The sequence below is a fragment of the Maylandia zebra genome, linkage group LG16 (assembly GCF_041146795.1).
Source record: "Maylandia zebra isolate NMK-2024a linkage group LG16, Mzebra_GT3a, whole genome shotgun sequence".
Classification (NCBI taxonomy): Eukaryota; Metazoa; Chordata; class Actinopteri; order Cichliformes; family Cichlidae; genus Maylandia; species Maylandia zebra.
The window spans coordinates 21,636,072-21,664,071 of NC_135182.1; the positions used below are offsets into that span (position 1 = coordinate 21,636,072).

A 28,000-nucleotide genomic window follows, 5' to 3' on the forward strand; every position below is an offset into this window, starting at 1 on the left:
TCCAGGGTTTGGAATTCCAACATGGCAGAGGCTGTGGTCAGTCTTCACCTCACTAACTTGGAATGGTTTCAAATCGTGAGCAGCCACGCTTAACCCCAGCGAGCCATTCATCTGCACACTCACTGGATCGATGGTACTATAAACCCTGACGCTGCCCTGTCACCTACACAGGTAAGTCCTGTTATGTCTCTCAGTGATGCGAACAATTAAAAAGAGAAACGGAGCAGCTCTGCACGCACAAATGCTCGCAGCGAGAGAGACGGTGTCGCGCGTCACAGAGCTGCAGCGCAGTCTGTGGCCAATCATTCTGCGTTCTTCGAATCAAAATTACCGGCCGCTGCTTTAGAAAATACCAAAAGAAGATTATGAAGTTGGAAAGGGACTTTACAATTAACGTGCAACACTCCGTTGTGTGAAGCGAAGGTTACACGCACGGCTGAATCCAGTCTCCAAAATAACTTCCCTGCAACGAGAAGTTTTTGCATGTCAGCCTGAATAAAACTTGCCGCGATAACCGCAGGCGGGTGGTTAATAGATGGGTTGTCATTGCGCGCTTAGTGGGACAACTGCTGGCAAGTAATCTATTTTAAAAGTAAAGGGAGGGGGCATCACGCTGGTTTAGCCTCTTCCTCTAATGGGCGGCATGAAGAATGTGTGTTTTGTGTCATCCACAGTCTCTCACATGCTTCCTATTCTCTTGTTTCAACTCGCGCAAGAAGTGACAGCCTCCAGCCGCGCCTGTGTGGCGTTTGCGTCTCCTTCCAGGGCTTTTTCTTTTTTTCTTTTCTTTTTTTTTTGCTTCGAAAAATATGAGTCGCACGATGCGTTCTTCTTCGTTTTTATTATTCTTAATTATACGCTCTAAATGAATACCTACAGGAAGAAAAGGGGACCGTGCGTTTTGAAAGTTGTGAAATCCGATAGCTGAGCAAAAAGTGGCTGTAATGAGAAGCAACCTTTGGAATTCCTCCTCGTGAAAATTCCGTTTCTGCTGTTTTTCCTCTCCTCTTGTTTTTAGGCTTGAAGACATGATCACTAGCACCAGTATATATGGTATGTTCAATTTGTAATTATCTTTAATATTATTATTTTTAATTGTCATATTTGAAAAAAGGCTTCCATTGCAGTAAATGTGTGTGTGTGTGTGTGTTTTTCTTTGTGCATGCCTGGTTCATCTACAGAAGTTTACTTGATTTAGGTTAAATAATTTAATGATTGTAGATCATAGACGAGGGTACATCGTGATATTAATTTTGTACAAGTGGCATTATCAATTAAGTTCAAAGTGCCTTGTGTAGGTTAAGAAATTTGCCCCCATTTTAATTGGTTTGGTTTCTGTAATTGACATACTTGATGTCCAGTTTTCATTTTTCTTTGTCCTTTCCCTGCTTTCATTTCCTTGCATGCATAACTCTAACAATATGACTTCTTTTGTTAGGGTTACAAATTAGTATTAAGAGCTCTCATTTCAAACCTACCAGCAATTCTTATATGGAGTCTGATTTTATAGTATAGTTTAACCATAAATAGAAATATTTGCCCATCTAGAAAATTGCATTTTTTAAACATAGTTTATTTTCAGATTTATGACATGGCTTTGAATTAATGGGTGTCTTCAGAGTTGTTAGAACATAAATATATTGTCATGGTTCCACAGTAATCAGGTTGCATCACAAATATACTATAGTTATGAAGCATGATCTAAAATAATTTATACAACAAAACTACTGGTAATACAAGCTTGCTGTCTTGTTTCAACATTACAAAATACCTGATGAGATAACCCAAGTAACCCAAGTTTAAGGAAAACACACACTGCTTTTATCTTTAGCTGTCACAATCCAGAAAGACCTACAGGTGAAACAATATCGTATTTCCTCACAAATTAGTTCACAAGCAACGTATAAAAAAATGCTGTCATTTATGATAAAGTGGAAATGATTCGTGAAAAGCCAGTAAATGAACGCAAAGTCAGTGAAGTAACAAGTTGTGTGCTTTCTCTCTTTTGCAAACACTTTGTCCTAAGTGAACCTTTTCCACCTCCATAGAACAATTTACTTAATTGTGTTCGCACATTTCATTTGCATGTTTTGCTTTGAGAGGAAATTAACATCATCAGCAGTGAGCTGAAGTATGTTTTCATTCCTCTTCAAAAATAACAGCATTCCAGCATCCGTCACTCAGTGGAAAAAATGTACATTACCGCCACGTTCATTATGTTTGAGTGTTTGGTTGTAATGTGTTTTTTTTTTTAAGTGGGTATTAATTTTGTCGGTTTGATTTAAAAAAAAAAATGTTTTTCATATTTATACCCCATGTGTGGTAGGTATTTTTATTGCAGACTTTTGGTCTGAGCTTCTCTGACATGCACACTGGCTGAGACTACACTTAGTTTTAAACATTAAAAAATATATTTTATTTAATCTGTAGCCAGAGCTTGTAATCTAAATGTCATGTACAGTGTATACGATCTTTAAATGTATGATTTCAAATGATAGACTTGTGTAATTTAACTGTTTAACTGACAATTTAAATATATATATATATATATATATATATATATATATATATATATATATATATATATATATATATATATATATATATATCGCAACGCATGCATTTTCCTGGAGGTTTACACCTACAGTATAATTTTTGTGGCTATTATGACTTCAGAGGTGGGTTTATGGTTTTATCTTGATAAATTTACAGTATTTGTACACACTAAATAGCCTTCTTACTCACCCTGAGCATACTTATCAGGATTCAAACCCTGGAAGGGTTCCATGTATGAGCTCCTGCAGCGTGTTAGCCGATTCTTGCAGATCCTTACTTAACCCCAGACACCTCTGTTGTGCATGGAAAAGAAGCTGACAGCTCTGTTTATTTCTGATAGGATAGCACTTATGATAACAACCTAAGCTGCTATTTGACACAAGTCTCAGTTTTGACTCCTGTTTTCATCACCTACTTTGCCTTATGTCACACATGTTCACACTTTTAAGAGTGAGTGCAAAGAATAACAAGAAGTTGCATGAAGTAAACTAAAAAAAACTGCATGTACTTTATGGCAGAAGGATATAGAAATATTGACAAAGGGATTCCTTGCTAATGGTGGTCAAAGAAATCCATTTCTTTTCCACACTGCAGTGCAATGTAATAAAATGTTTGGGTTTTTTAATCATACTTTAAAAACAATTTGGATATTTCACTTTTTTTTCTTGCTTATTTTACTGCTGCTTCTTTATATGTGCTAATAGCGTCACATAAATCTAAACAGGTTTCCTGAAACACAGTGTAAACAAATTAAAACAACAGGTGATTTCTTGATTTCTTGTTGAGTACATCTATAATTAAGTAATATAAGTACACAAACATGAAGCAAAAAATAATTATGACTGTGCATCTTGTGAATGCATCTTGTCCTTGTGAATCAATTTAGCTTCTCTAAATCTCTAAATGTTCTGTCTATAATCTAAAGTGTGTAACATTACTAGTGATCACTAAAATTGACAGCACGGTTTAAACTATTACCTTAGGGAAGTGGTGTGTGGTGGAACTGACACTTTATATATGTACTAATCACAACAATTAAAGCCAGCCCCTGAATACCTTGAGCTGACTCTCTGTAAACACCCCGTGGGATGTCTGCAGGGCTTTTGTAAATAGATGAAATGCTCATCTTTACAGACTGATCTATTTGTCGGTAACTAGATGAAATCCCATTCAGCCCCTTGACTACAGTGTGTTGTACCAGATCAGTGCAGGATTGTCATCTTTCAGAAAATATGTTAAGTGGTGTCTTTCCTGTTTTTCATATAAAAAGCAAGGGAGTCCCCCAACGGAGTAAGACTCAAGCCAAAGGGACAGAAAAAAAAACCCTCCAATCTTTAACATGTTCCCCCTCCTCTCTCTTTGTTTCTTTCTCTGTTCGTCTCCTCACTTGTATCCACATCTCTGTCGTTTCCCTTATGGCAGCTTGCTATGTTATCTGTGTGTGTTTCACTCTGCACTGACAATTCTTGCAGTGATTTAAGTTGGACTGCATTAGAAGGTGGAGGCAGCTGTCTGTTGCTATACTGAGGGACGTGTTTGCTCTACTGCAAAGATGAAGGACCGTGAATCCTTGACATCCTCCCTCTCTCTTCCCTCCTCCTCCTCCTACCATCTCATTTAGACACAGTGACTGTCTGCTCAGACTTGTTTTTTTTCCCTCTGAGTGACAGCATATGGCATAGACATTTTCTAAAATGCATGTGCCTACTATTGGCTGCTTGTACTTACCCTTCATATGTCTCTTAGCTGCGGGCCTGTCACATTTTTTTCTAATTCTAACAAAATACTCTGACATTAATTTAGTTTAACAGGTAGTAATTGATAAAACAATGCTGGCTTTATATTAAAGAAGCGAACAGATATTCAGAGTCTGCTTTACTACTGTCTGTAATTTAAACGGCCCTTTAGAGTTCCTTTGTTTATTGCAGTTTGTTTTATTTTTTCAGTCAAAAAAAAATGTGCAGTGGCGCTTTTGTGTGTCTGTGTGCTTGCAGGTCAGCCAGCCTGTTTTTCTTTGTGTATGTTGAGGACCAGTTTGAGGATGGACACGGTGCCCTGTTCTATCTTTAAAGACACTGGTCCTTGCATAAACATGCTATAATATCATTACGATCCATACCATAAAGCATAATATGATTACAGAGCTTAGGATTCAGCAAATGGCTAATTATAATGGCAACACTTTCATAGGGTACGTTGCAGGGGCAGGTTTGTCTAGGCCCTCATTGCCAGGCATCTTATTTACACAGTATAGCATTTGTTGCCTTAAAGTCCTTGTTCTTCTCATTTCCAGCACACTGAAACAAGGGCTTTGTTTCATCTCCTTCACATGAGGTGTCTCTACACTCATAAGAAGAGAAGGCAGTTCAGCGCCTGTTGGGGATTGGCTAGAATAGACAATTCCCAGGTGTACTAAACTAGGTTTAGCACTAAGGCTTTTAATCTGGACTTGTAGGAGATTCATGTGCATTCATAGATTTGCCTCTGTAATTATCATACCCCCAGTGGCAGCCACAGAGACGTTTGCCTAAATCACTGATGTCCTCATTACACTGTTTACATTTTAATTAGTCATGCAAAATTCTTTATTTCTAACCGACCAAAAAGATTTGGTTTCTGCCCAGACTGTTTTGTGGCTCTTTCTGAATAGTGTCTGCATCTTGCAAAGAGAACTGTTGCTTTCCCGTGTTTTTCATCTGTTAATGTAGCTTTCTTTACATCTCTCAAGCGTTTTATAATTACATTTATAATACAAAATATAATTGATTGACTGAGAATGTCATTCAGGTGCTTTATGAGCAAGGTCTGAATGAAGAGGCAGCAGACAACTCTAGATGACAGTTCGAGGATGTTATTCCTCTCTGAGAAATAACAACATTATGTCCTTATGACTGAATCTGCTTCCATAACTTTAATTTATTTCTTTAGCCAGATAATTTACTGCTACTCAGAGGCAGTGAATACCCAACACTTAAGGAGTATGATTAACAAAATCTACAATTCTATGACTTTTGAAAATAGCTGGCACTCTGAGCTGTCATTGTATGCCTGAGTACTGTTGCTTATCACTGAATAACCTTGGTGAAGAGTGGTGTTTGTTCCTGTCCTTCTTCCAAGGTGTTTTCTTTTTTGTGCTTGCTGTTGGGGAGGTTTTTTTATTGTGAAAGAGGAGCAAGCCTTTCACTAGAGGATAAGAAAAAAACTCAATATTTTTGCTGTATTGAAATTCCACTTGTGTTCTCACAAACCAGTGTCTGATTAAACTGGTAATCGAGGCCATCATTCTACTGATTTCACTGAAAGCCCATGCAACTAGACAACCTTAAATACTATTTCATTTCACCACGTTTGTCAGACTCATTATAGGTTATTCCTAGTGGTAAATACCCTACTTCTTTTATGTAAATTGTCACATTTGTCTTGGTGTTGGCTTGTCCTAATCAATATTTAATTGTGATAACAGCTGACTGGCTTTGATCCTGCTACTGTGATTCTAAATGTAGCTTGCTCTAAATTTAATTTGGATTTCTTTTTTTTTTTAAGTCATTTTAAATAAATTTCTCTCACAGACTAACAATGTGTCAAAACCATTTTACTTTGCAATCGTCATAATGACAATATAATAGTGTTATAATTCATAGACTGGAACACATCCTTGTATAAACTTCAAAAATTATATTCAAGAGCATGCACACATTAGCTCTGAATATAAGAGTTCATCTTTTTTACTGGTTTTTTTTTTCATCCCCTTTTCATCACACCTGAGGCTAATTGTCTCAGATATCAATTTGAGGCATTTAGCTAAAACGATGATCAGATGAGATGTGAGCTATCAGTGGTTTCCTTAAAGTTCTTAGCGACTCATTCATCCTCCGTGGAGTCCGGTGACTGCCGGGCTGGCATTGTGCCAGGAGCTAGCAGAGGGAGCCTTGAGTGCCAGGGTCGAGAGCGTGCGTTGAAGTTTGCCTGATGATGTGGAGAGGAGGGAGATGAGGATGAGTGGAGGGAAGGGGAAGGGGGGATAGAAGGTTGAGTATATGCTGCCATGAAGGTTTAAGGTGTCAGGCTGCGGCAAAGGCAGCAGGTGTCTGCAGTGACACTGTAGTGTGACCACAGCAGTCTGCGCAGAAGTAAATCGGGAAGACTGGATACGTGGGGAAAGAAAGAAAAAAAAATACTCGTTGTGTGACTATTGTTTAATAATAAATGTAGATAAGTTAAATTCATAAAGCTGTTTCTAACTCTTAAGTGAATAGTCCCGGAAAGCCTTGTTGTCTTGCATATGGCCTATTTGACAGTCCCTCTTAGAGTCCGCCTGGTATTAGATTAATTTAAATCAGGAGACGAAGGAGCGCAAGAAATGAACGTTCGAGAGTTCAGCATCATCACTGAGCTTTATGAGGGCTGACACCTCTTTTGTGTTCATTATCAGGAAATCACCACAGGGAGTCGTGTTGACTTTGCATGCTCTAAAATAGCTGTTATAGTGGACTGCCCCACACTCGCTTGCTCACATCCACCGCAAGTATCTGGGGAGGCAAGGTGGAAATGGCAAACGAAGGTTTCGCTGAGAATAGCTAAACATAGTTGAAACTCCCACTTTCGCAACGGAAATCAAGCCATTTGTCCATTTGTCTGTCTAGGATGTTGCTGTCAGTAAAGAAAACCTTGTGTTCTGTTTGTGATACCTGCTTGTAGTATAGTCTTGTAACTGTAGACAGCAGAATGGTTTCATACTTTTAGACGACGTTTGCTGCACTGTATCCAAGTCACAGATTATCTTTTTACTTGGTTGAAATATAAGTTTGAAGTGTTTTTATTGATATATATTTACTCTAATGTTGTCCTTTGGAAGGAAAATATATTGTTATATCATTGTTGGCTTTATTCGACCTGCACGCAGCATTTCTATATGGTACGGAACAATAGTAAATTCATTTACTTGGAGCGTGATGTTTCTGCAGCACAAGCCCCTGACTGCATCGCCTCTCCCACATCTTTAAATGGATCCCATGAGTCTTCAGCTCTGTTGTTTCCATTATTCATTTCAAAACTTCCATGTAGCATGGAGAGGCTAGAGGGGTGAAAAAATAATTTTATGTCTGAAAAAATTGATGTAAAGCAAAGTCACTGCTTCATGCAAAGTGTGCCATGCCTTGGGAGCATGCGAGCTGGTGTACTGTAGGAGGAGGGAGTGTTTTGGGCAAGGGATGGACTGTGTGTGTGTGTATGCGTGTGTGTGTGTGCATGTGTGTGTGTATGTGTGCGCACGCGCCTGTCAGTCTGTCAGTTAGGTCTAATGTGGCTCCCTAGAGGTACCTGGGGGAGACCCATCTAGCACCCAGTCAGCCTCTGCTGGCGGCCAAGTGGTGACAACGGGTTCCCACAGAGAGAGGAAGTGTCATAGTATGTATGTAAACTAGTGACAGATGACTGGAGACATGTGGCCTGTAGACACTGAGCCTGAAAGTAAAGCAGTTTTGCTTTGGCTTCCTTTCTTTCTTCCCACTTGAGACCTCAGAGAGTGAGCATCAGGCTCCACAACAGCGCGGAATACAGTGACAACAGTTCAAAGATGTGAATAAAAAGGATGCAAATCATTTGGCATGAAAAGACACATGCTATGTGCAAAGGTTTTGTTTGCCTTTGAAAAGCTGTAGCAAAGGAGTGAGGAGTTTTTAGTGTGCAGAGCTTCAGGCAGCTTTTCTAGGCCACAGGTCATATGGGTCAGTGTTACACTCCCTGCAGCCTCACTTCAACCCTCGGTCTTGAAATAGAACATGCAACGTCACCCAGCCAGGAGGGAGGTAGATTCCAGACCTCAGTGGCCACAGGCTGCACATGTGGAATCTGCTCGTGTAGTTGACCCCAAGTGTTTGAAAGTTAGAATGCTCCCAGTAGAGTATTGTTATTTCATGCATACCCAAATGAGCACGGCTGTACAATCTGCCTTCTACAAAGTGGACCGGTATACTTTACTGTATGTTCACTCTGTGCACCATTCATCATGGGAGCTCATACTAGCCAGAGGCAGATTTATTTAACTATCCACACATAAACCTGGAAAAAAGGAAAAAAAATAAAACAAAAATAAAACAAATAAACAGAGGAGTAAATGTTTTTTTATTGCACATTTCTGCCAGAAGGACTTGTGCCTACTTTCCTCTTTCAAACATTCATTGTAATAGAACAAGCAGCACATGGGCGATGGGCAAAAGCAGAGAACATTTAACAATCAAAGCTGTTTTTTTGGTGTTTGCTTGTTTGTTCAGGGGTTTTTTTGGCTGTATCAACATAAATCAGATTAATTAAAATTTAGGGCACAATAGTTGTTAAGAAAAACTTAAGAACAGAAGACGTAATAATAATGGATTGCATTTTATATAGCACTTTTCGGGGCCCTCAAAGCGCTGTACAATTCCACTATTCATTCACTCTCACATTCACACACTGGTGGAGGCAAACTACAGTTGTAGCCACAGCTGCCCTGGGGCAGACTGACAGAAGCGAGGCTGCCATATCGCGCCATCGGCTCCTCTGGCCATCACCAGTAGGCGGTAGGTGAAGTGTCTTACCCAAGGACACAACGACCGAGACTGTCCGAGCCAGGGCTCGAACCGGCAACCTTCCGGTTACAAGACGAACCGGGAACTCTTTGAGCCACGATCGCCCCATGTAAGACACAACATCACGCAGATTATTGAATATATCCTCAGTATTTTTTGAAAAGCCTTTTAGTCACCCATCTTTACTAAATTCAGACACATTATAACAATATGTGTAAATTAATTAACATTAATTAACATTAATTCAATGAATTAATTCATTTCTTTTTTTTAAAATTTAATACGCTTTGTGTAGTTTGGCACATTGCAGGAAGAATCTTAGCACATGTTTACAATCGCAGAGGGACGAACAGTTGTCTTTCAATATTTGATGATGAATAACATAAAGCACAGTGCTGCTGTGTTATGTATATAGTAAGACATGACCATTTGTTAGCTTGGATATCAAACTCCTCACCAATTTTCTTACAGTGACCATTGAAGAGAAAGCTATATTTCCAAGCGACGGTCCTGCTTTCTGTCAAGGGAAGTAAAATCCATCAGCACTGATGAGTTCGTGCTCCATCGAATATATCCATGCCAAACTGTTTATTGTGAGGTCTAATAGTGCTATTGTGCTATTCTCTAGTCCATGTGGTCCAAGACCCAATTCACATTTGGGCAATGGGTGACCCTAGGTTGTGTATATTGATGAGTGGGATTTGTTTCTTAATAGAATTGTGTCTAATTAATTAGCTTTAAATTGCTTGAACTCTGAACATGCGAATACAGCACAATGCGGAACAATCATTATTTTAAACGGTATAAAGAACCGCGTATTAAGTCGACATAATGAAATGCTGGAGATCTTTGTGCCTGTTTATCCTGTTTGTGATACTTAACGCATTGTAGTGTATAATTCACATCTCTGAACTTTCTCAAGGAATGGATTTATAACCCTTGAAAAGTGTTAGTCGAACAAAGAAAATGTAGAAATAGTTTTAATGCGCACCTCTCAATTTCTATTAATTACCTCATTTATTTTTCACAGTTGCTTTGTGACACAGATTGACCTTTTTTCTTTCCTTCATTTCATAATCTATTAAGGAATGCGCTGGAATAATTCTCATTTCACATCCCTTTCTGCATTCATGTCTCATTTATGTCAAAACACTCTGAAGGCTCCCCATCTCCCACTTTCCTCACACTGGTTTACAATTGCACTATACTGCCTCACTCATTTCTGCTTTTGGAAAAATTAAAGTATTAGAATTACACTAAAGTACACTACACTATTACCCTTCTTAAGCATGGATATAGTTGCAACAGTCATCTATACAGAAGATAAGCATTTATTCCAACCACAGATATCTGGAATTTAAACCCTATTACAAACGTCTAAGCCCTATAAAATAATTTCATGATTTTGAGTTTTACAGGGCTGAACTTCATTTGATGTCATGAAATTTCCGTAGAACCATTGTAATGGGAATTTTAAATGATGATATGTACTGTACAGAGATACAAAATGAATGCTAATATGGACTTTTTCAATAATCCATAATGCGTTTTCCATAACGTTACCTTATGTTGAAAGGTCATATTATCCTGCTATTGTCACATGCAAAATTTATATCAAAATGTTTTTTTTCTAAATTGATTTTTATAATAAAGCAAGAAGATTTAAAATTGTGATTTGACAAAATATGATCCTGCTTTATGGAGAAACCCTAACACATAAGAAACAATCCAGAGATCTGGCAGCAAAAGGATTTTAGGTGTTTTCTAAATTATTATCAGATTTTTAAAAAATAACTATTTTTTTCACTTGCTTTTTTAAAAAAGTTCTTCCTTTTTCATTTGTTTCACATTGGATTACTTAAAGAGGTTGTGTAAAGGCCAGCTTGAAAAATTACAAAACTCTGGTTATGAACAAGCCATAGAATTTTATTCTGGAAGTATGTTGGAGAACACTGTGCATCAAAGTTGTTGAAAATCACGTTCACTCAGTGTCTCTGCATTTTACTCAACAGGTGTTTGTGTATATAATCTAAACTGAATATGCTTGAAGATAAAAATAGTTGTGCTGTCTTTTATTTTTCACAATTCAAGTTCTGAACTCTATAAGGAGGAATGGATACTTCATAAAGTTGTCAGTGTCTTTATGTTTTACTTGTTCCAATATTTGTTTGCTGTTAAGTGAAAGATGTTGGTATCCTCCCTCACATCACTGTAAATATTACTAATATTTAAATATAACAGTCATATTAAAGTTATTTGTATAAAACACTGAACAAAACGTCTCCTATACTGTCATTGGATTTGTTTTTACGGTCCAGCTGCAATAAGAACTGATCTAAGCAGGTATTCTTGGTTTGTCACTTTAAAACCACTACAGTGGAATATTAAAAGATTTACACCCTTTTTTTTCCAGAGCATTGCTTTCATCACTTGCATAAAACTTCCAAATTACATTTGAATTTAAACACACTTTTAAAAACAAATGTCCTATTGCATTTCCAGGGTATTGTGCTCACCATGCCACCTCTTACAGTAGAAGCCATTGTTTGCCAGTGGGCGAACCAATCTCCTGGACAGCTCTTTCCTTGTAAAAGTTCCCCTTCACTACTTCACTTCAGTAACTTTATTACAGTATAGCTGAGAGATTTCTATTTCATATTGACCTAAGATTGCTTCAGTTGTCTCATTTCACCTTTTGTCTGGCCTGTGTTGGAGAAGTGACCTTCTTTGAGACTTGCAGTCGATATCACAGAATGCTTCAGAATGCTTCAGCGAAAGGCTGACAGCAGTTACAGGCAAACATCCTTTTTCTGTTCACTTGGCTATTTTCAATTAGAGTTCAATTTGAACTTTTAATCACTTCAATGTGTAAGAAATAGTAAATAGAACAACAGATGGCCTTGGATTTCTAGTGTATGCAAAAATAACGGCCATTTCCTTTTCCATAAGTGCTTTTAGACTGAATTCTGTAGGGAATGACTTGGGGCAAATTTAAATACGTTTTGTCGCTCCTTTTTTGATTTGTTTTAGGGTTTTGATTTTTAGTTTGTTTTTTGGGTTTTTTTGACCAGTAATATATAACAATGGATGGCTCCCCATTGGCAGTCTAGCGATTTAAAACAGCGGCCATCCAATGAATGGTTCAAATACCCCAACTGATTGTGTCATTTGGAATTTGATCAAAAGGAAAATAAAAAACAATTCTGATTTGTGCCTCAGCATTGGGAACAATTACCTTTTTTTAATAATGTCATTGCATTGATGTCTTAACCAGGTTAATATGGCTAAAAGCCTAATATTTGGAAGTGGAAAGCAATCACAGTTGTGACTGGACCAGTGAACAAGATAATCTGTTAATTTCCAAAGGGGCTTAGCTTGTTGTTTTCTAATTCAAGTAGCAGGTTTTCGGCGAGACCAGTTCAATACCTTACATTAAAGTACAAGTGATAAAAATCACAGAAACAAGAAAACAAGCTAATAAATAAATAACCCAAATTTACACCTTACTGTTTGCTTTTTTCCATACTCTTGTTCCTCTTGGACTGGGGAGTTCCTTGGGGTAACAGGACGTTTGGGAATGAAAATGTTACTGAATAGCTTTTGGTCAATGAGCCTTCGTGTATCAAGGTCACAATCTGCCTCTCTTCTCTTTTGAAGTGTGTAAGTGATCCCTTGAGGAGTGGAGTAGCAAAGTTCATATAGGCTTGCAAGATCACTGCTTCTACTGTATGTGTGCTCTATGGTTAAACAAGCTTCACCCAGTGCTTGAGTTCAATGACTGTGTTCTTTTGACTAACAAGCCATTTGAGTATTCATCAGTATTATGCACTACAGAACACTATGAAGGCTCTCTCCTGTAATTGTCTTAGTTATATTCACTGTACAAGTTTTACTTGTGCATGGAGGGCTGTTAGTTTAGCATATGTGTGGATTTAGCTATACTTAGGGTAGTAATGGAAGATGTAGCCTCAGGGGCTTCTTGGCCTGAAGACTTATGGTTTAATGAGCATCATTTGGACGAAAAAATGATAGCTCAGAGATTTTCTCAACCTATGATTTACTGAATTGCAAAGAAATATGTGGAATACATGTTACCCTAGAGCGAATATTTGGAGTACATAGTAAAAATGCATTATGCTTTTAGATTTGAATTTCAAAATTATAGAGATTTACACTGAATAAAGATAAACATGTGACGATTATGTCATCATGCCATGTAAGCAGGGAATACAGATCAGATGACATTATTGACCTTTTCTATGGTTACGTTAATAAACATGTATTCAAAAGGAGCTTCGAATTCTGGTTCAAAGCAGAAAAAAACCAACAGTCTACTTTAATCGTTTTGTTGATCCATCCATTTACTCAGATCTCATCAAGTACAAACTCCTGCTCCTTTTAATAGTTGCTTTGTCTGATGCTGTTAAAGTGATACATATGCACTTATATAAAATGGTTCTGTAATTTGAAATCCTGGTTTTGCTGGGATTTTCAATATTTCATGGAAGTAAAGATGGTACAAGGTGTTTTTCCATTTGTTCTTCTACATGCCTTAGTAATGCAGAAATCAAGTGACCACTGATTGTTTGAAATGTAGCTGTAAAGACAAAATATTTGACAATCCTGACTGGCTTCATGTTAAAAGCCCTCACAAGACCACTAGTTACATGATTAAGAAACCGCTGTTCCATGTTATGATCCCAAATGAGTAATGGAATGGACAAATTTGAAGGTCTAGACTTAGCTCGGTTCAGTTCAGTTCAGTTTTATTTATATAGTGCCAAATCACAACACCGGTGATTTTGTTGTAAGCAGTGTTGGTCAAGTTACTTGAAAAAAGTAATCAGTAACTAATTACTGATTACTTCCGCAAAAAAGTAATCCCGTTACTTTACTGATTACTTATTTTCAGAAGTAATTAATTACTTAGTTACTTAGTTAGTTAGTTACTTTTTAAAAACACGATTTACAACCTGAAGAGGTGATAAAGCGATAGATCTTTCAGCCCAATTCTACTTTTTCTACATAATCCATCATACAAAATGTAATCAAATGGAAAAGTCTCTTTTTTTAACTTGTTTTATCAGTTTTAATCTTTTAACTTTATGCATCAAGAAAAAATTTTATTATATGCAACATTCTCTGACTTGAATAAATTAGTTTAACATTTAAACCTATTTTCTACACATTCCAGCACATAAAAGAAAATATTTTTTGTGTTTACACTCAGTCTTTCAAATAGATGCAAGTAAAACACAGCAGGAAATAAATAAAGTCAAAGACTCAGCGGTCCTGTTGCTCTATTTTCACCTGTAAAGCAGGACTAGGGTAGGCGGAGGTTTACCCTGGTGCAGGTGTGCCGCGGTCAGTTGAAGAATCCGCGAGTTTCTCTGTGAATTTCCCATTATGTTGTTGCGCACTCGGTGCTTGCTTGGAAGTTTAGCGGGTTTTTTTTTCGCTGTAAAAAGAATTTTTTTTCCCACGCACGATGGACGCTAATGTTTTTGTCACTTTTTATGGAATCAAACTCAAAGTAAGGTCAGTACTTCCACGCTTTAAACGCTGCACGCTCATACTCTCTCCCACAATCGATATGTGATCCATTGTTGATCTGCACACAGCTGTTGTCACCAACACAGCTGTCGTGAGACATTCTCGCAAAAAATCACGGTTTTAGTAACGCAGTAACGCAGCATTCCTACGGGAAAGTAACTGTAATCTAATTACCGTTTTTGCAATAGTAATCCCTTACTTTACTCATTACTTGAAAAAAGTAATCAGATTACCCATCTCTGGTTGTAAGCGATAAATTTACTGTCAATTATAACAGCAATAGAGAAAGATGTAGTTTTTAAATGTCTGCTTTAGTGTTAGTAACATACAATGAGTGCTACCTCAGTAATGGTGATTGCAACTACTAGGGCCACTTTGGTTAAGCTATTACTGTAGTGATGACTATTAATAGGTGGTCTACTAGTATTGTAATGGTAATTTTATGCCTGGCATTAATACCGTTTTTTAAATAAAATATTATGTATGACTTTAAAGACAAGTAGTTTGCCTCACATTTGTTCAGCTAGTTTATATCTCTGCAAAATAGACCACACCAGTTTTTGAGATAATTTAGCTAACATGCCTGGCTCATAATGGTAATCCTATAATCTTATGTAAAAACCTAATAAGCAACCAGTGCATTAGATTAGGGGTGCAAAACATGCAGACTTGGACCTAGCAATAGTCCGAAAGAGGGTTTGCTTTGGTGCACCACATGACTTTGCAATTTAGAAATTGTCAGACATAAAATAGTTTTGATAAGTTACAAAAATTCTAGATTTGAAAGTTTTATTAATTCAAATCTACTGGTAATGACAGTCTTAATTCCAAGTAATCTTAGCAGACAGCCATCTCTACACTAGCTAATACAAGTGAGTTGGTGTGTAGATGTGTGGCTGTCTGTCTCTCTATGTTAGGCCTCTAATGGACCGATGACCTGTCTAGGGTGTACCCCGCCTGTGACAGCAAGGACAGGCTCCAGGCTTCCCACAAACCTAAGCTGTATAAGCGATCAAGAAAATGGATGGATTTTATTGTTTTGGGTGAATTCCTATTCAAGGCCACATGTTATTTTGCCCACCACAGACAATGTCACTCGGTGGGGGGAATAGTACATGCAGTTTGGTTATGTGTTTTCACGATAGGCAGTGATTACATGTGGGACACCAGTGAGGGATGATGATGATGATGCGCAACAAACTCTTTGTGGTAGGTGAGGATGCCTGAACAGAGTGGACTGAGATCTTACGGAGTAAAATTAATTTTGTGTGTGTGTTAAGCCTTTGGTGAAGTGCCCTTTTTGCCGGTGCAAAGAAAAAGATGACTTTGTAGTTATGTGTGAAGGAGGTAAGCTGTCTGTTTGCTGCCCTTCCCAGGAGGAACTAGCAGTGACAAGGTCAATAGAAAACTAAATTATGAAAAAAAAAAAAAAGCCTAGAGAAGTCTTTGTGCAATTTCGAAACTAAGAAAATGTTAACTAATCTTGTACCTCTAAATTTGATATTAGATGTCTATGGACACATACGAGAAAGAATTGTAGAATTGTAACTTGTTGTCCCATAAGTTATAATAATGGCATAATTAATTTATATATGAAATGTATTCTTGATGCCATATTTATATATTACTTCACCAACTGGATCCTGATTAGTGGGATTATATTAAAGTTTTAATTTCTTTGAGTTCTCATTGCCGGCCTTTATAAAGTATTTCAAGTTAAATGTCCTGGATGCATTAAATGTTTTTCTCTAAGCAAACTGAAGTGTTTTATATCTTTGTACTTAATTTATCTGAATAATACGTGACTGAAATTAAATCACACAAGTTTAAATTTCTTAAATGCTACTACTGCTATTTAAAGAAACTTGCAATTATGGCAACTTGTTTTGTTTTGTGTGTGTGTGTGTGTGTGTGTGTGTGTGTGTGTGTGTGTGTGTGTGTTATCCACATTGCATTAATTCTTAATTCTGAATTACTGACAACTAGCCCTAGTAATTTCAATTACAACATTTTTTAATAAATATCAAATTAATTTCAGTACTTAATAATAAACTTAATTTGCAAAACTTTTTGTGTGGAAGATGTTTCTACATTTTTATTGCCTTTTAAAATTTGATTCTTAACACGATTCAGTACATTTTCTTTAAATTTTCGGTGTCAATGTCTTTTTTTGATATTCCAGAAACAACCCAGTTAAGTACAATAATAAATGGATAAAAAGTAGTATAATAAATAATAAAATGTGAATTTTAAAAATCCTCCTTTAAACCTGTTTTTTTCCATTATTTATTTTATTTTGACAGGAGATATAATATGTAATATTGTAATATACATAAATTATCTCATTCATTGTTAATCTATCAAATCAGCGGGTTCATTGATAAATTACATTGTTTCTAGTTATCTGAACTGTGCAAATGGCTCAGCATTGGGTAGTTTTAGATAGATAATGTTAATACATGTGCTCAGGCTAAAGTCAGACACGTTTTCCTGTTTGCTACTTTGAAATGGTGCTTCCTCTGTTCCAATGGGTTTCAAGCTCATATCTTCCTGTATTATTGGCATTATAAAAACACTTTCAAAAGATGCCATAAACATACTATAAGCACATTGTACAGTCATTTCCTCCTTTTAAGTTTGGAGTAGAATAGAATCATATGGCATCATTTGACTTTGATAGTCTGGAGACCTGTAGTAATTTGCTACTATGGATAGACAGACTGAAATGTATAGGCAGTAGCTGCGGAAAAGACCGTAACTGAGGAAGGCATATCATTTCTAAATGAGGGGTTAAATGGCACTCTGCCATCCAAAGATTGGAGCTACTGCTACATGGAGCTCTAAATTGAGTTTAAATAGTCTTAACTTGATATGTGAGATGAATGACTGTAGCTATACCGATTACCATTTCACATTGTATTAGAATGTTTTGCCCCACCCCTACTTAGAATATCTCCAGTGAATTTGAATATGAATATCAGCTTGTTTTTATTTATAAACATAATTACTGTCTGTCTGCAATATTTTCACGCTTGTCAAGTAGAGAGCTCTGTGTGCAGAATAAAAGCAAAAGCTCCCATAATTATGTTTACGTCCAGCGATGAAAACCCCAGGGTTGTAATGATCAGTAATTATAAATACTTTTCAGCATGTCTACTGCCTCAGCTGGGACTATTGTGTGGTGTGAAGTGCAGAGTTTGTGCAGCTTAATTATGACATTGTACATGACTAAATGTACCAGTCTGCTTTAGCTCTGCAAAACACTTCCAGTGCATAATCACACTCAAGTTTGACTTTAAAGAGCTCATTACAGTTAGTTTTCTAAAGAGCGGCTTATTAAACACAGTTACCTAATAAGCATCTTTGGTGGTGCAAATTGGTAAAAATGGTAATGAGTCTGATTAGGCTGCGTTTCAATTACGACAGCTTTCACCCCCCACCTCCCCAACCCCCTGATTTCCCCTCCCCCAAAACCAAAAAGAGGAAGGAAAGTCCAGCTCTTTATGCTTGGGAACCCTCCTGGAAGGCATTTTGCTTTCTCTCTCTCGCTCACACTCACACACATAGACAGAAAAAGGAAAAGAAAACCACTCTGCCACCTCTGTGCTTCCTTTCAGCAGCACAGTAATGAATAGAGAATTGTGCAAGCGGTGGTCCAATTTACGCACTAGGAAATTGGATGGACAGAGTGGAGGCCCACTCTTGTTTGCTTAAAAACGGCCTAGGCTACCAGATTAATAGTTCCCAAAAAGGTCAGCATCTCTGTTTCATCGATGATGATCACTCAACTTGAAATTAAACACCATAACACAGCATGGCATAACATGCCGAATGTATTTTCTGATCTTCTCTGATGATATTTTATTTATAATGTATAACTGAAATTGTTCTATATTATTCTGTGCAGGACAATTATGTGTTTTATCAGATAATTCTTGCCTTTATCATGGGGTCAGTCAGATGTCTTATGAACTAAATAACTCCAGAATTGGACACATTTTCAATACAAATGTTTACTTACAATGATCATCTTAAATATGCCATAGAGGATTATTGAGACCAATGAATTAACAAACAGAGAAAAGTCTAACAAAGGCCTTATTTGTGAGTCGCTGATGAGTGGAATTTGAGCTCAAGCCCTGAGGCTATCTGAAAACATTCCTCTAATAGAGTTCTCTGTAATTATACCATTTCAAAGAAGGACAAAGGATCTTGTGGATGTTGTATTTGAATTTCTATGAGGGTACAATAAAGAACAACGTTGTCATGTAAAACCAAAGTAGGTGCTTATTATATTAATTTGCTATGTGTGTGTACACATGAATTTATGCCTCTTGATGGATTAGTGTCTATATGTGTAATTATTTGCCTTTTATTTATGTATAGTATTTATTCATATGCTTTCTTTTGGTATGCATTGATCATCCATTCTATAACATTTGTTCTTTATCAAGCCATTCTCTGATTTTCGTTAAAATACTACTGTTTATAAATGTTTCAGTATAATTAAACTGGTTGATGCATTCAAACAATTTCAACACCCAGTGATACCAATTAAGACTGGAGTGTGTCGTGTTATTGCTGGTGTATGTAATACCCATTTATTTAGGCCAGGTTTAGGTGTAAGTTTTTCTTTTTCTTTTTTTTTTTGTAAGTGCAAATGTACTTTATTTTAGCAGTGCGTTGAATTTTGATCATCTTGAATGGTCTCCTTTTTATAAAATACTTGATGTTCAGTGATCTCAAGTATGCTTCGCTAGAAGCACTTCTTTGCTTGTCCAAAGTGGCACATTGTTCAGAGAGGATTAGCTGTAATAGAAAAAGCTTACTCAATAAGCTGCGTGCAATTTTGTTATTGACAAAATGTGCCTTGAGTGTTAAAGAAGTCTATTGAATGATTTTACAGAGATTTTACAGATATATATATATATATATACAGTAGAAAACACATTAGCAGAGAGGAATAAAGAAAGGGGGTGTCAGACTGTAATGGAAAAATATTTTTTCCTCTGCAGACTCTTTAATTTGCATTTGACCCACCTACATACCTAGTAAAACAGTTGATCTGGAATATAATGAGTGACTAACACAGTAATGTTAGTCAGTAACTACTTTTGGAATTCTCAAGCGTGTAGACGCTTCATTTTAAGTTCATTAATATTAGAAATATTAGATTAAATACACTTTTTGCAAGATTTTGTGGTATGACATGTATGACTTTTTTTATTTTATTGTTTCAGATTTTAAAGTTTATCACTGTTCTCCATAGTAACAGGATTTGTTTTTACATGTCATTTTCTACATATTGGTAAACATTTCTATTCAACTACAGTATAGCTATGCTATTTCTATGTATTGGCTTTTTGCCTCAGGTTTTCTTTCCTTTATGATTAGCTTGGATGGTTGACAACCATGTGAGCTATAGCATGGATCTCTTTGACTAAAACCTTGTAAATTAACACAATTAGTGCAGCATCATCCCGCTAATTAGCTGCTGGTGTCTAGAGTTGCTGGTGGGCAAATAGCTGGGAGGGAGTCAGAAGGGAATCGACAGCATTTGTAATCTGGACATTAGCTGATTGTTGCTGTGGTATGGACTTAACCTACTGAAATATACAGTATAACACTACACTGCCTCTTTAACAAAGACAGACATTCTAATGGGCAGAAACAGTTGAGTTGAATGCATCCTCTCTCATATCTTCTTGTGGCATTTGGTCAGATTAGTGTTCATGAGAGATGTGAGACTGTGTACACAATCAGATTGCCTTGAGCTGTAATCTCTAGTAATCTAAATTCTTTGGGGATATAGTACACCCTCTGATAATCTCAGAGTAATAGATGACAGCGTGAGTAAAAAGTTTTATTTGCAGATTTATTTTAGTATTTAACTTGATTATTTCTGTCATTCAAACCTTTAAAGCTACATAGAGAGGCTGGGGAGAAAAAGACAAGTGAAGCATGGGGGTTTTTTTTTTGTTTTTTTTCCCTCATCCTCACTCTGCCGATGAGGGAGCAGTAGGCAGACTCGATGTGGATGTAATTCATGCTGGGCTGAGGGGTTTGTGTGATGAAAGCAACAGAGCGCTGCCAAGGAAGATTGCTTTGCTGCTGTCCTCCAAGCAGATTTGAAACTGTCTCAGAATGCCTCAGATGAGAGTTGGATTATAGACTGACCTGCAATGTCTGTGTCACTCTGCTCTGTGTTGGGTGGATTATACCACCGTTACCAAGTGATGGGTCCCACATCCTCATCGTGTCTGTGATGTGTATTCAGATAGTGTTTTCTGTCATAAGAGACATGTAGAGATTATGAAGCAAATAGTATTAAACATTATATTTCTGATATTGTATAAAATGTACTTAGTACATAGGTTAAACAAATATATCTTCTTCTTTTTTTTACTTTGTATGTTTTTTTTTACTCCTCTTACAAAACGGTCATAAAAACACCTATGGACTTCAGTGTGTTTGAATTTTTATAATTTGACTGTAGAATATTATTGCATTTAAATGATGGTAAACCACAATTCAATGCTTACATTGATATATTTCTTCCCTATGTGAAATATCCAGGTCTAAAGATGCAGTGGACCCCAGAGCACACACAATGGGCAGAGCAACACTTTGACATCTCATCCACTACTCGCTCGCCAGCACACAAAGTAGAGGCCTACCGGGGGCACTTACAGCGAACATACCAGTATGCGTGGGCAAATGATGACATCTCTGCGCTGACTGCCTCCAATCTGCTTAAGAAATATGCAGAGAAGTACTCTGGGATCCTAGAAGGCCCAAATGAAAGAACCCTGCTGTGCTCCTACTCTGATAGCACTACTGGACTCATGAATGGACGAAAGTCAGAGAATGAGTCCTGGCAGGAGGGGATTTACCCAATGAACTGTGCTCCAGATGTTATATCTGTGAGCAAAGCTGGAATGACAGCTGCCCTACCCCCTACAGATGTGTCAGCTAGCATAGGCAGCTCCCCAGGGGTGGCCAGCAGTTTGTCTGAGCCTAGCTATTCCAGTAGTAACTGTGGAAGTCACACAGCCACTACTCTCCACTCGGGCCTCCCCTCTCAGGAATATACTGCCAGCTACAACGGTTCCTACCTGCATTCTAGCTACAGCGGCCAGAGTACCCCCGCCCTCCCATCCCCACATCCTTCTCCTTTGCACAGCGCTGGGCTATTACAACCCCCTCCCCCGCCTCCTCCTAGTTTAGTGCCGAGCTACAACACTGGGTCTCCAAACCTTCCCAACTACAATTATCCTCCAACAGGGTATGCTTCGCAGGCTGCAGTTGGCCCTGGTTATAGCCCTGGGGGAGCACCCCCTCCTTCTGCTTATCTGCCGTCTGGTATTGCAGCTCCTACACCAATCCCTCCCTCCACATTGCCTGGCTACACCTACCAGTCCAATAATCATACCCCAATTGCACCAACACCTTTGAATGGCAGCACATCCAACTCATTAAAACGAAAAGCTTTCTACATGAGTGGACATGGAGATATGGACTCAAGCTATGGTAATTTCAGCTACAACCAACAGCGCTCTGCACAGAGCCCCATGTACAGAATAGTAGATGGCAGCATCTCAGACTCAAACAGGGGCAGTGGCTTTGAAAGAAATGCTGAAGCGACATCTTTAGCTTTTAAACCAACGAAGCAGCCAATATCTTCTGATCAGCAAAGAAAATTTAACTTGCACTCTGGCAGAGCACTAACTCCTCCATCATACGGCTCAACAAAAAGCTCTGCAGGTGATCTTAGAACTACTGAGCCCTACAGCAAGTTTGAATCTCCCATGATGAGCGAGCAAACCGAAGAGCACAGACAGCACCTCTCTCACTCCCTAACGGGGTCTGATATAGGTACAGCTACCTCCTCCATCCATGCTGCAGAGGAACAGCTGAAGAATAGTGATTCCAACCTTGTAGAGCTGGTAACCACAGAAATCCTTCAGCAAGGCTCCCCAGTGGACTGGAGTGACATTGCAGGTCTGGATATGGCCAAAGCAGCCATAAAAGAGGAGATACTATGGCCCATTTTAAGGCCAGATATGTTCAGCGGACTGGCCACGTTACCTCGGAGCCTCCTTTTATTTGGACCTCAGGGAACTGGTAGGACACTTCTGGCACGCTGCATGGCCAACCAACTGGGGGCTGCCTTCTTGCGATTAAGCAGTTCAGCACTGGTGACCAAGTGGTTGGGAGAAGGGGACAAGATCATCCAGGCTTCTTTCCTCATGGCACGTTGTCGCCAACCAGCAGTAGTCTTCATCAGTGAGGTGGACCTACTGCTGTCAGCCCAGCTCAGTGAGGAGAGTCCTGTGAATCACCTGAAGGCTGAGCTTCTCATACAGCTTGACAGTATTTTGACCTCTACTGAGGACCATGTTCTTGTGGTCTGCTCCACAAGTAAGCCTGAAGAGATCCCAGAGTCCCTGCGGAGGTACTTTACCAAGAGATTGTTAATTCCCTTGCCTGATGGGACTGCACGCCATCAGATAATCAGTCAGTTGCTCTCACAGCATAACTACTGTCTTAGTGACAAAGAGATGTCACTACTTGTTCAGAGGACAGAAGGCTTTTCAGGACTGGATGTGGTCCAACTCTGTCAAGAGGCTGTCGTAGGTCCGCTCCATGGCATGCCTGGTACTGACCTGTCAAACATCCACCCCAGTCAGATGAGGCCAATCTCTTACCAAGACTTTGACAATGTGTTTTGCAAATTCCAGCCCAGCATATCACAAAAAGAACTTGATGTGTACACTGAGTGGAATAAAATGTTTGGTTGTAGTCAATGAAATGGGACCTATCAAACACAGTTTCTTTAAAACCAGTTGTTAAGTACAAATAAGTGTTTAGCCTTCAGTGAGGAAGAAAAAAAAACAAACAGTGATGACATGAACATGCTATATAGAGTAAAGGAAATTTCCTTTTTTGGCTTCTGACAGAAGTTATCAGTCTGGACATCAGACTTTGGTTAAAATCAGAAAAGAAACTTTATATGGCTAAATCCATGTGTTAACTACAACTCAAACAGCTTGGAGAAGATGCCCCACATTTTTGTATATACATATATATATATTTAAATATATATATACTATTCTGCTGATCTTGAGATTTAGTTGCTATCAAGTGCCTGAGGTGGTGCTGTTTAAGTTTTTTGTTGTATTTTTTTGCCTCACAATCTTCATTGGTGAAATGTGCTAATACAAAAAAAAAAGCTTTACAATGTGACAAAACCTTGCTTTCTCTTTATTATTGAACAGTGTTCTTCAGCTGTGTCTGTTTTGTGCTCTCTGTGAACACCCGTGGTTAATTTGAGCTGAATTAAATTTACTGGCATAATTTTAGTTGGGGTTCATTACCTTACACAGATTTTATGCATGTGTAAGTCATTTACTTACCATAACTTTGGTATATCCATTATTTTTAGGTGGAGAATATGAAAATATGTTTGTTTGTTTTTCACTCAACTTAAATTTGGTTGATGTGCTATAAATAAAAGTGACAGTTACATTTTTTGAAAAAAAGCTGACACAGTGAATTCAATTTCAACATTAAATTACTATGTAATTCTTGTTAAAATATCAGAATAGTCACAATGTAAAATTCTACCATTTTTTCTTTTGATGTTCTCTATTTGACAACTCAGGAAAGTGATGATGATGTTGATGATATGTCTAGTACCTCATGAGCTTGTATCAAAGCACTACACAATACACAAGCATCTGACTTGCATTTAAAATCGCATCATCTAACCATGAAAGGCTATTTAATACCTCAAAATGAGAAGTTTCCTGCAATGAATGTTTGAGAGTAATTCTCATTTATTTGTCTAGGATTCTTTAACTTTGAAATTAGTTTGAAATGGAAACTTGTTCTATGATCAGACAATTGCCTTTAAAAATAATGGAATCATTGTGTATCTTGACTTATAGCCTTAAAGAAATTTCTGTTTGGAGCATTTTTTCCCCTTTTGGCTGTCAAAAGAAAAAAAAATCTTCATTTACATCAAATAAAATGATCCTGTTGTTTAGTTCCCAGTTTGCAGACATAAATTCCTAGCTTGTGGTTATGCAGAACTGAAAGAAATACAAAGGGTGTAGACAAACATCTTGGGGTTGAGAATGACGACTGCCCCAAGCGATTTCATTCCATCTTGCTGCTGTTTTATCATTAATGAAACCTAAGGATTATGTATAGCCCAAGTTTCTTTCTACCTCAGTTTCTTTGTTATCTCTGAAAGACAAATTCATAGGGACAGCAAAATGTCAGCATCTCTTCTGCTTGTTCGATTAGAAAATCCTTTGAAAACGAACAAAACAATTTCTGGAAAAAAAATCTATTAGCTTTACATTTTGATAACTGCCAAGAACCTTGTTACTCACCATATGATATACGTAAAGGGGAATGCCACTGAATGTCAGGTTTGTGATACACTATGCCTTTGCCTTAAGGATAATTTGCTCTGTGTTAGCCAAGATTCACCAGTGATCTTGTTGCTGTACCTTGCTAGACCCCTGAATCTTTGTCTAACATAGACGTGTGTAAGCCTGCACATGTTTTGTCTTAAAAATGATTCCATTATGTTGAAGTTTACTTTTCCTTCTTAGGCTATAAGTGTAACATCCATGAATTGAGTGGCATTCCCTTTTAGGGACATTTCCAAAGGCTAGTCTTGCATTGTCTGGTAAATTGTTTTTATTTTATTATAATTTTCACACTTAAACTCGTACAATGTTTTCAATCACTATTTGCTGCCATTTATCAGTACATGCCCATGCAACATTTCCAACAATAAAAGAGCCAATCTGATAGCTGAATTGGCAAGTAAAAGTATTGAATGTATTATGTACTCATAGTAGTAAGGAAAGCAAAGCACTCGCACATTGAAAAATGCCACTGAAGTAGATGCAGATGTAGATGGGTAGAGGCACTTAAGGACCGTATTTTTTTTGTTGTTGTCTATTGCACATATTTTATCTTTTATCTTTTATTAGACAACATTCACAATGATCACTGCTACCTGGTATGATATCATTAATTTTCGAAGATCCACATCAGGATGTTTTCAAAGCATTTAGAACAATTACAGAGCAAGAAATCTACCAGCTGCACCAAAAGTCTGTTTCTAGTTTCATATAATCTATGTAACACTTTACAGAAGAGTAATCTAAGCAGTTTAATTAAATCCATACAAGTAATTGTAACTGGTAAAACGGTAACTAAACCCGACACATTTTGATCAGCTTAGGGACAGAATCATTGTATTTGTTAAGTTTGAAAATTGTAGACCTACACATATTTGGAGAAACAGTAATGAAGAATATTCATGCCCTCTTCACTTATTTATTATATTCAGTAGTTTGTTTGTAACGCACGACTACAGTCAGGATCGATCGTGTTCTGTACATGTAATACCAATGGTAATTTCCAACACCAGTTCTTTGAAGGGACTGGAATTACCGGGAAGTTATAAAAAAAATAAACATACATTCATTGTGAGTTCATTAGTAGTAATAATTGTCGCATTATGTCAATTGTAACAGTCATACTCACCAGTCACATGCAATTTTTCTCAAATGAAATTATCCTAAAACATTGTAACATTGTTACATGAAATTTGGCCACTGCTCAGGGCAAACACATGAAATTGGAAAAAGTTGATGCTACTTGTAAAAGCCCTTACACATCAAGTATTTACTGCCTTTTATGCGTCTGTTTGTTTTGGGTTTTTTTTTTTTAATTTTCTCTCCTATATAAGATGAAAACAGTTTTAAGGAAGCTGCGAATTTACCTTTATTGCCGGATGTATTTATGTATAATTGGAAAATCTCTTGCCATCTCACTGGGCATTGTTAAGTTACAGAATCAAAGTATGTTAAATGTTTAAGAGATACATGAGCTTGTGAAATAATAAGTTTCAAGTCTCACCCCATCAAAGTGAATGGACATAGCATATCTGCATGGAAGACAAATACACATATGGTTAACTTGTTTATTACAGAGTTTGGTAGAAAATGACACACTGGAATATGAGACTGAATATAGAAGTTTTTTTCTTCTTGTTGTTGTTGTTTTTGTGTTTTTTTAACAAGTAGGTACTAAGAAGCCTTGAGCACGATTTACAAGCACAGATTTCACAAGTACAAAAGATCAACTGTTCACAAGCAGCAGAGATGTACATTGAAAGGGGGAATAGTCCACTCAAATTAAGTTGTATGTAAGTAATCTTTCGTGCATTTTAGAGAAAGCTGTCTCCCAAACAATGTGTAATAGAGCACAATGTAACACAAGGCACATAAAATGTTACATTTCTATGATTTTATTTGTCATGACAGCTAAACGGTAAACATTTTTTTGACAAATATCTGATATGAGGAAAACTTAGACACATTTATCAAAATACATTGTAAAGTTCAGATGTTGTAGATGTTATTATAAATCATTCAGTATTGAAGGTGATGTGGGTATACAGTCACAACATGTCAGCAGAACCTTTGATAAGCACATTGACTCTCAGTCACTTGTATCATCTTTTTCAATATCTTTCAGTTTTTCTGTGATTTGATTTTGCCGAACTGCTTAAAATGGTGTTTCCATCATGAGTTTTTTCAGTCTGGCATTCTTTATAACCTTTTCTACCTCATTGCTACATATTTTACATGTAGTACTCATGTCCTGTCATTTTGAATGTCATGCATTTGTGGATAAAAATTTAAAACAAACAAAAAAATGCATAAAATAAAAGCTTGCCCTTGAATTTGAGCAGTCTACCTCACAGAGACTGTCTTTACGCTGTCAAGAACTAGTCACAGAAAAAAAAAAGGCACCTTGAAAACAAAGATGACGTTAACCTGCACATACAGTACTGACGTTCAGTATATTCACAATATCATGTTTCCATTAACCTTGTCTCTTGCAAGGTCCCCAATGCAAATTCTTTTCCTAAAAAATAACGACTTGCTTTAATCTTTTGTGAATTGTTGTAGTGCGCATGTTATTGTGTATATCTGTGCACTTGCAATTCTACATGCAAGTGTGAGGGATAACATTAAAATATGAAAGTTCTGAATTTTTACTTTTCATATACCTGTACAGAAAACAAACTTGCACATAGCTGTATGTATTGTACATTTGCTAATGATATACAGCGTACATACGGAAGTGCACCACATACATGTTTATATGTGTGTATGTATTGCCATACTTACAGTACAGTCGATTTAAATGTATTTTAATTTCAAGGTACATAAAGGTTATTGAATACTGAATAAAGGTGTTTTCTTTTTTTCCTGAACTCTGAATGCATT

The 28,000-nt window shown here is 37.3% G+C and overlaps 1 protein-coding gene across 3 annotated transcripts; it reads left to right on the forward strand.

Annotated features, from left to right (window-relative positions):
• Window positions 1–27,979, forward strand: fign (fidgetin). 3 transcript variants are annotated; one of them, XM_012920877.3, is made up of 3 exons: window positions 1–171; window positions 1,019–1,053; window positions 21,252–27,979. In XM_012920877.3, the coding sequence occupies exons 2-3, from the start codon at window positions 1,029–1,031 to the stop codon at window positions 23,483–23,485; spliced, it is 2,259 nt and encodes a 752-aa protein (XP_012776331.3). In that variant the 5' UTR covers window positions 1–171; window positions 1,019–1,028; the 3' UTR covers window positions 23,486–27,979. The 3 variants fall into 3 exon arrangements, with proteins under 3 accessions (XP_012776331.3, XP_076731143.1, XP_076731144.1); XM_076875028.1 differs by lacking the exon at window positions 1,019–1,053; XM_076875029.1 differs by lacking the exons at window positions 1–171; window positions 1,019–1,053 and adding an exon at window positions 14,531–14,660.
• Window positions 27,980–28,000: the final 21 nt, after the last annotated feature.